Source organism: Ipomoea triloba, chromosome 1 (genome assembly GCF_003576645.1).
Source record: "Ipomoea triloba cultivar NCNSP0323 chromosome 1, ASM357664v1".
Lineage (NCBI taxonomy): Eukaryota > Viridiplantae > Streptophyta > Magnoliopsida > Solanales > Convolvulaceae > Ipomoea > Ipomoea triloba.
The window spans coordinates 30,261,017-30,272,596 of NC_044916.1; the positions used below are offsets into that span (position 1 = coordinate 30,261,017).

General features: G+C 32.2%; 2 protein-coding genes across 7 annotated transcripts in view; both read left to right on the forward strand.

Moving 5' to 3' along the window:
• Positions 1-288: 288 nt before the first annotated feature.
• On the forward strand, positions 289-6,480 carry LOC116030559 (angio-associated migratory cell protein). Of its 6 annotated transcripts, none has more exons than XM_031272866.1 (14): positions 289-516; positions 607-701; positions 834-901; positions 2,162-2,324; positions 2,417-2,476; positions 2,641-2,682; positions 3,377-3,502; positions 3,658-3,803; positions 3,885-4,032; positions 4,128-4,211; positions 4,555-4,670; positions 4,808-4,866; positions 5,349-5,439; positions 5,592-6,480. In XM_031272866.1, the coding sequence occupies exons 4-14, from the start codon at positions 2,219-2,221 to the stop codon at positions 5,817-5,819; spliced, it is 1,206 nt and encodes a 401-aa protein (XP_031128726.1). In that variant the 5' UTR covers positions 289-516; positions 607-701; positions 834-901; positions 2,162-2,218; the 3' UTR covers positions 5,820-6,480. The 6 variants fall into 6 exon arrangements, with proteins under 6 accessions (XP_031128726.1, XP_031128742.1, XP_031128708.1 ...); XM_031272882.1 differs by having other exon boundaries at positions 2,172-2,324; XM_031272848.1 differs by having other exon boundaries at positions 660-701.
• A 1,929-nt stretch (positions 6,481-8,409) lies between these two features.
• Positions 8,410-11,580, forward strand: part of LOC116002222 (chromatin assembly factor 1 subunit FAS1-like) — a 12,260-nt gene continuing 9,089 nt past the window's right edge. The window contains exons 1-3 of the mRNA XM_031242312.1: positions 8,410-8,674; positions 8,941-9,315; positions 9,720-9,831. Of these exons, the coding sequence (XP_031098172.1) occupies positions 8,635-8,674; positions 8,941-9,315; positions 9,720-9,831 (527 nt within the window). The 5' untranslated portion in view covers positions 8,410-8,634. The remainder of the gene's footprint in view (positions 8,675-8,940; positions 9,316-9,719; positions 9,832-11,580) is intronic.

Below are 11,580 nucleotides of genomic sequence, written 5' to 3' on the forward strand. Positions count from 1 at the left end.
TTTTTTTTTGGTAAATTCACGAGGTCCTTCTCCGTCCGTATGTTCGCTTCGAGAGACATGAGAGCGGGAATCATCACTTGTGAAAATCGAACCCGGATTATTCATTTGACACTTGAACTACCCATTAGGTTAGTATTTTCCTTTAACTTTAAGAAATTCAATTCCAATAAAAAATATTTTTCATACAACATAAAACAACATTTCCCTAGACTTTTAAAATACATTTTTCATGAAAACTATTTTCCATCCGACCCCCTTATTATTATCTTAAGCGAAGCAGCGACCAGCTGACCAGCCGACCCTAAATCCCTTAGCCCCTAATTTCCTTATTCTCTATTCTGCCATTTCTCCCTAGTCCCTCTGATTCTCCCAGCGAGTAGCGAAGCAGCGACCGCCAACCAGCCGACCACGAGTCCACGACAAGCACAGGCGCACGCGCACAGCCGTAGAACCACCAGTGCGCACAGCGGCTCTGGATTTGGATTTGTAAGAACAATAGGTTCCTTGAGGAGTCTGGTAATTCTCTTTGCTAATTAGCTTCTTCTTAAAAAAAATTAAAAATCTTTTTGTGTTGCACAACTGAAAGATGGCAATTTCTCTATACAGGTCAGTTTAAATGCTTTTATAATTAGACTGATTTTGATTGAATTTAACCACAGAACATATTTGCTACTCAACAGCTGCTAGGACTTCAACAGCAGGTCAGTCTTTTTTGTTTTTTTTTTCGTTCATACTAGGTCCCCCCCTCCCCCCAATTTTCTACAAATTTTTTATTTATCAAATTTATACTTGTTTTTTTAATAGATGACCTATGTTATACGTGTTTGGATCAGATCTTGCGCTGGAACGTTTTGATTGGCTTGGAGAGGATTTAGAGGAAGCAAGGAAGCATTTAAACAATGTATGTTTTGTGTTGATTACAAGCTACAATTCTATTGCTACCATTACTGCCCAAAGTTTAACTTGTCATGTGCTATTCTGTTGGAAACAGATTGTATTTTTTTTATTCAAGCCATAGCTTGTGAAGATGTGATTATTTAGCATCTCTAATGTACAGCCAAGAATTTGGTGCATTTAGAGAACAGCTTCTTCAATTCCATTTTTTGCTAGAGTAAGGTGAAATTGTTATAGGCCAAAAATTACTGTAAATAATTCTTCTAAAAACTTCACAAGTAAATGGATAATGTCTTCAACTCACTGCTTCATTCAAATATGATATAATTTCTCAAATCATCAAAATTCTTTAGAGCCTGGTTGATAACTTATAAATTCTTGCTTTCATATGAGCAGGGAACTTGGGCAACATGCTTCTTATTATAATTCCTGCAGTTTGTAAAGAAAAAGGCAGCCCATTTCTATAGGAAAACCTCCAAAGTATTTAGTTTTTTTTTTTTTTTTTTTTTTAATTAATTAATTTATTAAAAAATTTTTTTTTTATTTTTTTTTTTTTTAAAAAATTTTTTTTTTTTTTTTTTTTTAATTAATTAATTTATTAAAAAATTTTTTTTTTATTTTTTTTTTTTTTAAAAAATTTTTTTTTTTTTTTTTTTTTAATTAATTAATTTATTAAAAAATTTTTTTTTTATTTTTTTTTTTTTTAAAAAATTTTTTTTTTTTTTTTTTTTTAATTAATTAATTTATTAAAAAATTTTTTTTTTATTTTTTTTTTTTTTAAAAAATTTTTTTTTTTTTTTTTTTTTAATTAATTAATTTATTAAAAAATTTTTTTTTTATTTTTTTTTTTTTTAAAAAATTTTTTTTTTTTTTTTTTTTTAATTAATTAATTTATTAAAAAATTTTTTTTTTATTTTTTTTTTTTTTAAAAAATTTTTTTTTTTTTTTTTTTTTAATTAATTAATTTATTAAAAAATTTTTTTTTTATTTTTTTTTTTTTTAAAAAATTTTTTTTTTTTTTTTTTTTTTAATTAATTAATTTATTAAAAAATTATTTCTTTAATTTTTTTTTATAAAATTATGTATCCTCTACTGTTCCAGCTTAGTTATGTGAATGTTGGAATGTTTGAATGATGTAACGGAGTTATGGATTTATGAACTTATGTAGTTAATTAGTTATGTACTTTTGTAAAGATTTTAAACTTTTTCTATTTGTTTCTAGTTTTTTAATATTTTTTGGTAACTACAACCTAACCTATATATATAGCGGTGGCCAGAACTTCGCGCACTCCTAAATACGGCGCAACATTGCATAGGCTAAACCATGAACTCTAGCTCTCCTTACCGCCACGAAGAACAAGATGACGACGGCGAGGATGTGTTCCTTGATGAAAGCGATATCATACAGGAAATCCCCGTGGATGAAGAAGGTAAAATTTTCCCTTGTATCCAATCTCTTTTCACTTTTTTTCCTGTTCTGAAATAATGGTTGATGAACTAAAGTGGTTATGTATTGTAATAGAGCTTCCAGATGCTGATGATGAAGATGGAGATGGAGATGATGGTATTGAAGGAGCAGTAGGTGTTGCATTTAAAAAGAACTTATGTTTAGTTTTACTCAATTTTGTGGTTATCCAATTGTTTCGCTTTCAGATTTTATACTTGTGTGATTTTCATTTGCTGCATTTTTACTTTGTTTTCTTTACTTGATTACTAAACTGGATCCATTTGGCATGATGATTTCAGATGAAGAAGATGATTCAGTGCATATTTTCACAGGTCACAGTGGTAGGCTACTTTGCTGCTTATTAGTTTAAATTAGCTGCTTATTAGTTTCAATGTAACCTCATATTATGCAATGAGCACTGGCTCTTGTTTCATTTATGAGCCATTCATTACAGAACTGCTCATTATTATAGTTTTCACCTATCTGAACTAAATATATAATTATGAAGTGATCATCATTCTTTATGTAAATATTCTAGTATATTTTCCATCACAATTGAATTAAATGTTCATCGGAAGTCATGTAGCTACACAAGCCCAACTAATGGCATACCAACTGCGATTAACTTTGTAGCTTTCTTAACCAGTGATATCTAAATTGAAGTTGAACTTTTTTTATGTCTGCAAAAAACTTGAGAGACCTCTAGCAATTTTATGTTTATTATGGAGTCATTATTTCTCTGCATTTGTTGGTTGACCTGGTATACTTCATGTTCTTCAAATGTGAGCTTTATATAGAAGTAGACTATGAACTGGCAGAGACTTCATTCTAGGAGGTTGAGGTGTTCATTCTTTGTTTCTTATTCTCTTTCTTTTTGGTGCTCATTTTAATGTCCACACTCAGCATGGCTGATTTGTGGGTTTGATGGTGGAGTCTCCATCACTGTCTACACTTTGTACAACATCAGTTGTCTTGTAGTACATTAAGCTATGTGACTATTTCTTATTATGAATGCTTCTGAATCAACATTTTTAGGTGAACTTTACGCTGCATGCTGCAGCCCTACGGCTACAGATGCTACCTTAGTTGCAACAGGGGGTGGAGATGATAGAGGATTTATGTGGAGAATTGGTGAAGGAGATTTTGCTTTTGAGTTACAAGGTACATGCCAATCTGTTGATTCTATACCTTTGTTTGATTTTCTAGCATCTTTATATACTTGCCAACTTTGTTAATATGCATTTGCCTTCATCATATCATCATAATGGTTGTTATTTGATATTTCTTTACTGAAGTATTTTGGGATCTTGTTGCAGGTCACAAGGATTCAGTATCCAGTTTAGCCTTCAGTTCTGATGGACATCTGCTTGCGTCTGGAAGCTTAGATGGACTTATCAAAGTTTGGGATGTAGATTCCAGAAATCTGAAGTGCACACTTGAAGGTCCTGATAAGGGAATTGAGGTGAAATTTCTTTCATATTGTTTGTAACAATTTCTGTGTTTCAGAATTAGCTTTTTAATCTTGAGAGTTGTGGTTTCTCAGTGGCTCAAGTGGCATCCAATAGGGAAATTGATCTTGGCTGGTTCAGAGGACGGTATTGTTTGGATGTGGAATGCTGAGAAGGGTGCTTCTCTTAATATGTTTACAGGTCATGCAGAAAGTGTGACCTGTGGTGATTTCACACCTGATGGTACTCTCATTTTGTTATATGAAATTTATTATTGTTTCCATTTGGTCAAGTATATTACAAGTGCAACTCTGATGTTTTATCCTTTCTTGCCAAAGGTAAAACGATTTGTACTGGCTCAGATGATGCAACTTTGAGGATTTGGAACCCACGGAGTAGTGAAAGCATTCATGTTGTGAGAGGTAGATCTTATTAGTATTTGTCAAGAGCATTGAGTGAGTGAAAAGTAAATGTACTTGAATAATCCATAATTTAAAAAATAAAACTAAAATCAGTGCCAAGTATGTAGGACCTTCTATAGAAGTGTTATGAAAACAAATTCTAACTACCTTAGGGTGCGAATATTGAATTCTTGTTTCAAAAATAGTTTCCAGTGGAGTTGTGGTGAATTTGTGATGGCTGAGGTGGGTAAATCATTAGGAGCAACAAACGGCTAATTTCTCTTGCAGTTGAGACGCCTTGTTACGAGATTGACCAATGATTTGTTAGCTGATTGGTAATTATAACAAATCTTTACCATTCTAGGTCATCCATATCACACAGAGGGGCTGACATGCTTGGCAATCAGCAAAGATTCAACACTTGTTCTCACGGGTTCAAAAGACGGCTCTGCTCACATTGTGAACATCAAGACGGGGAAGGTTAGGAGTCCTACCATGATAACACCACTGGAACCTTCATTCCCTTCCAATTTTGATTTATTCATATGAATAGGATTTTTGAAGTCATGTTCTAGAATAACTAATACGTGCTCCTTTTTTTTTTTTTTTCTCCTCAGGTTGTCAGTTCTTTGAATGGTCATTCAGATTCAATTGAATGTATTGGACTTTCAGCAAGGTGCAGCCTAGTCTTGACACCCCTATTGCTCTCTATCTCTCTAGGCTTTTGTGAATGTTTTGCTCATTTGTCTAATAAATGAAAAGGAAAAAACAAGATTTAACACCTCAAAATAAATATTAGTAGTAGTAATTGATTAAACATGACCAGACAAAACCATACATTCTCATTGGTTGAATTGCAATAAATATTAGTAGTAGTTGCGGATTAAACATGACCAGACACAGTCATACTTTCTCATTAGTTGAACTAAATAGTTGACATGATGAGGCAGGATTGCTTAATTTCTTTTCATAGAAGCCTACTTTGTTTAAAAAAATAAATTTATAAATGTCAGTATGTCACTCTATGATTGGCAAAGAATCTTGAACTTTGTTCTATGCATATCTTGGGTATGCATTATGGCCTTATTTTCATATTAGTAGTAGTAATAATATAGACTTCAATATGATTGGTTAAACTTGAAATGACACTCTTGGCAGCTCTCCTTGGGCTGCAACTGGAAGCATGGATCAGAAGCTCATTATTTGGGATCTACAACATTCGTTGCCTCGATGCACATGTGAACATGAGGTTTGTTCCAACTACATGAACTGATTTATATGATTCTATTATTCTTGCGTTTGGCATCAGTTTCTGTATGAGTAAAGTTCACGGTGGTTTAACTAAATGCTCACAATATCCCTCCCTTAGATGATCTTTTTGTTAATCCTTAATTTGTGCAGGAAGGAGTCACATGCCTGTTGTGGTTAGGCACATCGAGATATGTGGCTACGGGTTGTGTTGATGGGAAAGTACGGGTATGGGATAGCCTTTCAGGAGATTGTGTGAGAACTTTTAGTGGGCATTCTGATGCCATTCAATCACTGGCTGCATCTTCAGATGGGAACTTCCTTGTTTCCGCTTCAATTGACGGGACCGCCCGTGTGTTCGAGACACCAGAATTCAAGTAAGAAAACACTTACTACATTGGTAGCCTGGGCCTTCCTGAACTCTAATGCCATCTCATCATGACAAACTGGGTATCTAGCTTGGTCTGCTTTTGCGGTTTTGCCGCCTGTAGTATTATTTTGTTTGTTCCCGAGATTCACATCAACTGGATTCCCTATAACTGAACTGGCCTTTTGCATTTCTTTACTCATCTGATTTATACAAAAAGAAAGCATGTTTGTGTTTTAACAATTAATGGAGCCACTTCAAAAAAAATGATTATCCTGTTTGAGGATATGAATATTTGCAGTCTCAAAATTATGGTATGCTAAAGTTATGTAGCGGATTGGGAGCAAACTTTTATCTCTCTTGCCTTACATTAGTAATTTAATATAATACATGCATCCAGGGATAAATGATGCAATTCAGTTGTTGCTGATGCATTCACAATATATTACTTCCTAACTGATCTTTAATAGTTACTGCTTGCAGCAGAATCGGGTCCGGAATTCTGGAAACAACCAAAACAAAAGTTAGTAGCATTGAGATAGTAGAATATTTTTGGTAAAATCAAAAGCTGTGTGCATTAAAACGTTGTATTTCTCATATGTGGGGTGTGTGATAGGTGAATATCATTCTCTTAAATGACATTTTGAATCAGTGCTCTTTCTGGTTTATTTGTAACAGATGTGTTATTACATTACATGGTAGTTGGTAATTTTTTGCGGGTTTTAAGTGCACTCATGTTTAACTGAATATTGTAATAGATGAGACAATATAATATTTCACCTAGTGACTTTGACTTGATTTATTGCAAATTAACTTTTTAATATTAATAATACAAAAGGAAAATGATATATGTACTCCCAGGAGTAATATTCCTGGGATTTTACATTATTAATATTAATAATAATAATATTATTATTATTATAAAAATCTAATTAGTGCACGTAAAAAAAATCATAATGTTTCCTTTTTAACCTTTTTTTTTTTACTCTTAATATTATTTATTTTTATAATTGATTTCTCATTTTTATAAATTATAGTAAAAGAATACGTCTATGTAAATTGATAAACGAGGAAAAAGAAAATAAAAACTCAAAATATACACCTACGTAAATTGTAAAAGAATTAGATATTCTAAAAAAATACCTGTAAAAGTTATTTAAAAAATATTAAGTACAAAATTACAAATGATAAAAAAAATCAGTGAAAACTAAAATTACATCTAAAAAACTATTAATTTTAAGGCATCAGAAAGTAAACTAATGGTAAAGAAGGAGAATAAAGGCACTTGAAAAAATAAAAATAAAAATAAAAACAACCAAAAAACGGAGACGAAAAGAACCCGAAGGAAAAATTGGGAAAAAAAGAAAACAAAAACAAAAAAATTATATAAAAGAATGTTTAAAAACATAAAAGAATACTTACATTCAAGTGAAAATCCATAGAGTAATTATACATTTCGAGATGCATAGCTTGTCATCGAATATCGTATATCACATTCATATTGAGGCTTAATCTCATAACCTATCATTTAGAGAGAATCACTACATGCCACTTGACTACAAAGTTATTGACATTGTATTTTTATTTAAACAATATAAATTATAATTTCTTTTATCATTATTATAAAAAGACCGTTTAATAAAAATTAATTAAATATATTCATGTTGAATTAATCCATAATAATAAAAATAGTCACGAGTTTAATTTTACTAACTTTTTCTCGTTTGAGTCCATCACACCATGTCTTCTTAATGCGATTCACAAAATTTACATAGTGTACACCATCTGGCATCTGTAGTGTCTGCAATTTTCCATGTAACATAAAACAAACATTAATTATTCAACTATAATAATTTCATTAAATTATGATTTGATAGTTACATATTGCTTTTAAATTAAATTAAATTACTTACCACAATCCTTTCATCCAAAATTTCCCCTTTTTGTTTTTCATGAAGAAAAAAAATTGATGATGGTGGGGTGTTTGAAAAATAGATTATCAACCAAAAATTTGACTTGCTTAATCAAATTTAACAATCTAAAAGAAATTTAAAAAAATAAAAAGTAGCTTTAAACAAAAAAAAGAATAAAAAATAGAAGGCTATGGAGATTAAAAAAAAAAAATAATTTAACTATGTGAACGGATTTAAAAATGGGTCTGAAAATGTAATACTTTTAAATCAAATGTAAAAATATTGCACTTTCCTATATAATTAATAAATATTTTATTATGATTAATATTACACTTTTTTGTATAAATATTATATTTAATCTTGACTAGATATATTTCACGGATAAAAATTCGAAAAACAGTTTCATACAATCTTTTATGATTAATATTACACTTTTTTGTACAAATATTATATTTAATCTTGACCAGATATATTTCATGGATAAAGATTCGAAAAACAGTTTTATACGGTCTTTTACCTTTTAAAAATTGGTTAGGAAGAATTAAAAAAGAAATGAATAAACTTTCTGGATTAACGGATTAATTTATCGGTTTTCAAAAAAAAAAAACGGATTAATTTATCCGTTGAGACTTGAGAGAGTCGGTGGTTCAAAATTTAATTCTCGCGGCGCATGATATCTCGCGCTAGTCCGCCACTCGCCGCCTCTCTTTTTCTTATTCTTTTATAGGGCCTGCTGTAAAACCCGGCTTCCTCCCTCATATTATCACTGTCTCTCTTCCCCCAAAATTATCCGGCTTGTTCCTTGGCTTATAGATATAGAGAAAGATCTCAGAGAGAATTGGAAGAGGAGGAGGAGGAAGCACTGCGAGATACCCAGAAAGAAGAAGATTTGATTTTCCGAGGCATATTTGAAAGAATGGCTTCAAGACCCGTGGTTCAACAGCAAAATAGAGGAGGTAATCATATATCTGGGTTGATAATCTCTCTCGATTGATGGGTTGATAAAGGTTATTTGGGCTTCTTGATTTTCTTGCTTTTCCGATTTTTGGACTCGTTTCACCTAATCTAGGGCTGGAGAGCTGTGTTCTTGACTGCTCATGTGGTTTCTTGATTGGGGTTTTCTTCAAACTTTCTTTTCATGAGTTACTAGTGTGTTTCTGAGTTATGTATCCAGCTTGTACCAGAAACCATAATGTCCCGGCGGTTGTTTTCTCCACCGCAGGATACTCCGGCAACCTCTTCCACGATTTCTCCGATCTGCTCATTCCCCTGTACCTAACGTCGCGGGAGTTCGACGGCGAAGTACAGTTTCTGGTCACCGACAAAAGGCCGAGGTGGATAAACAAATTTAAGGAAGTGTTGCAGAGGTTGTCAAAACACGAAATCATAGACCTCGACCGGGAAAAAGACGGCGAAAACGTCTTTTGTTTTCCAAGAATCATAGCATTAAATATTGTCTTCTTGACTTCACTATGCTCATCGATTTTCATATTCTTTACAGAAAAAGAAAAGAAAAACCCATTTATAGATGATGCTAATGATGAGGAGGAAATCAACAAAAAACCACATCTGAATGTTGTATTCATTGGACATGTTGGTAAGGAATCGTTTCCCCTGTTTACATGTGTGTGTGTATACATATTTTATAATCTTCTAGATGATCATTTTCGTTTACGGTTTATCAAGTTGATAATTGAAGGAAAATGCTACTTCTGTCTTAATGAGCATCTGGTTATTACAAGAATAAAGTGATTATGCAATTTCTATCTTTATGGGTTATGATATACATGGTATTTAATGCTTGGTAAGTTCACTACATGTATATTTTTTTTGTAGTAATTTTCAAGATACTTATTGTTATATAAACATCTTTGCAGTAAAATTCTGTGGACATATATAGGTAAATTTGTAAATTGTAACTTGTAAGATACAAGCTAATATTTGGCATTCTCTTGTCACTTGTAATTAGTTCTTTACCTTTCTCTTTTGTGATGCCTATAGATGCTGGGAAGTCAACTATTGGAGGGCAGATACTGTTCCTTAGTGGACAAGTAGATGAGCGTACAATCCAGAAGTATGAGAAAGAAGCTAAGGATAAAAGTAGAGAGAGCTGGTAAATCTTGCTTGATTTTTCTGTTCTACTTGGCTAAATTATTATTAATGGTTTTTAGCAATCCTCTAATGGATGGAAGTTTTTATGGAAAATTTTGTTTGACTTCATCCAGTTTCTAGGCCTCTCTCAATATTGTATCATCGATGCACTAGCTCCCAACTTTTTGCATAGTATGTAGCCATTTAGCTGCTTGTAATGTAAATAGAGTTTTGGATAGGTAGCCATTACGTCTTAATGAATAAAGGTAGGAGTCCTCTTTATGAATTACAGATGGCTTCGGATAATTTTGGATTTATATATCATGAAAAAGACACCTCGGCATTATTGTATTGTGATTCACAAGTTATTACAATTGTTCTAGTCTTCTCTTCTAAAATTTTAGATTCTCAAGTTGAGCTTGCAGCTTTTGCCTCTTTTAATATGCGAGGTTTGAAACCATTGTTATTTGTTTGTCTGGTTTGCAACAATAACAACTTACAAATGAGAAACTGAGAATAGGTGGCAATCCAGGCCAACTAGATCTGAATTTATTCTGTTTTGGATTAAATCACCTATGCAGAGGACATTTACAAGTTCTACAAGAAAGCTAAGGAAAATCACCTTCTATGATTTAGGGATCATTTACTAAAATGAAAAAATGAAGGATTTTCTGGAAAAATAGAGAATTGGAGAAGTGGAAGAATGGAAAATGGAAAACATTGGTGAACAGTTCTATGCTAACCTGGAGGTCCTAGGTTTGAAACCTGCTTGGTGACTCACTTCTTCCCTACTTTTTATTGCCTCTTCTTCTATTATTATTTTAATTTTTATTGCCTATTCGCCTCTTATTCTGTTGTTGTTGTGATGATTATTATTATTGTTATTGTTATTATTATTACTATTATCTTTAGGACCTCCAGGTTAGCATAGAACTGTTCACCAATGTTTTCCATTTTCCATTCTTCCACTTCTCCAATTCTCTATTTTTCCAGAAATCCTTCATTTTTCATTTTAGTAAATGATCCCTAAATCATAGAAGGTGATTTTCCTTAGCTTTCTTGTAGAACTTGTAAATGTCCTCTGCATAGGTGATTTAATCCAAAACAGAATAAATTCAGATCTAGTTGGCCTGGATTGCCACCTATTCTCAGTTTCTCATTTGTAAGTTGTTATTGTTGCAAACCAGACAAACAAATAACAATGGTTTCAAACCTCGCATATTAAAAAGAGCAAAAGCTGCAAGCTCAACTTGAGAATCTAAAATTTTAGAAGAGAAGACTAGAACAATTGTATAACTTGTGAATCACAATACAATAATGCCGAGGTGTCTTTTCATGATATATAAATCCAAAATTATCCGAAGCCATCTGTAATTCATAAAGAGGACTCCTACCTTTATTCATTAAACGTAATGGCTACCTATCCAAAAGCTCTATTTACATTACAAGCAGCTAAATGGCTACATACTATGCAAAAAGTTGGGAGCTAGTGCATCGATGATACAATATTGAGAGAGGCCTAGAAACTGGATGAAGTCAAACAAAATTTTCCCATAAAAACTTCCATCCATTAGAGGATTGCAAAAACCATTAATAATAATTTAGCCAAGTAGAACAGAAAAATCAAGCAAGATTTACAGCTCTCTCTACTTTTATCCTTAGCTTCTTTCTCATACTTCTGGATTTGTACGCTCATCTACTTGTCACTAAGGAACAGTATCTGCCTCCAATAGTTGACTTCCCAGCATCTATAGGCATCACAAAAGGAAAG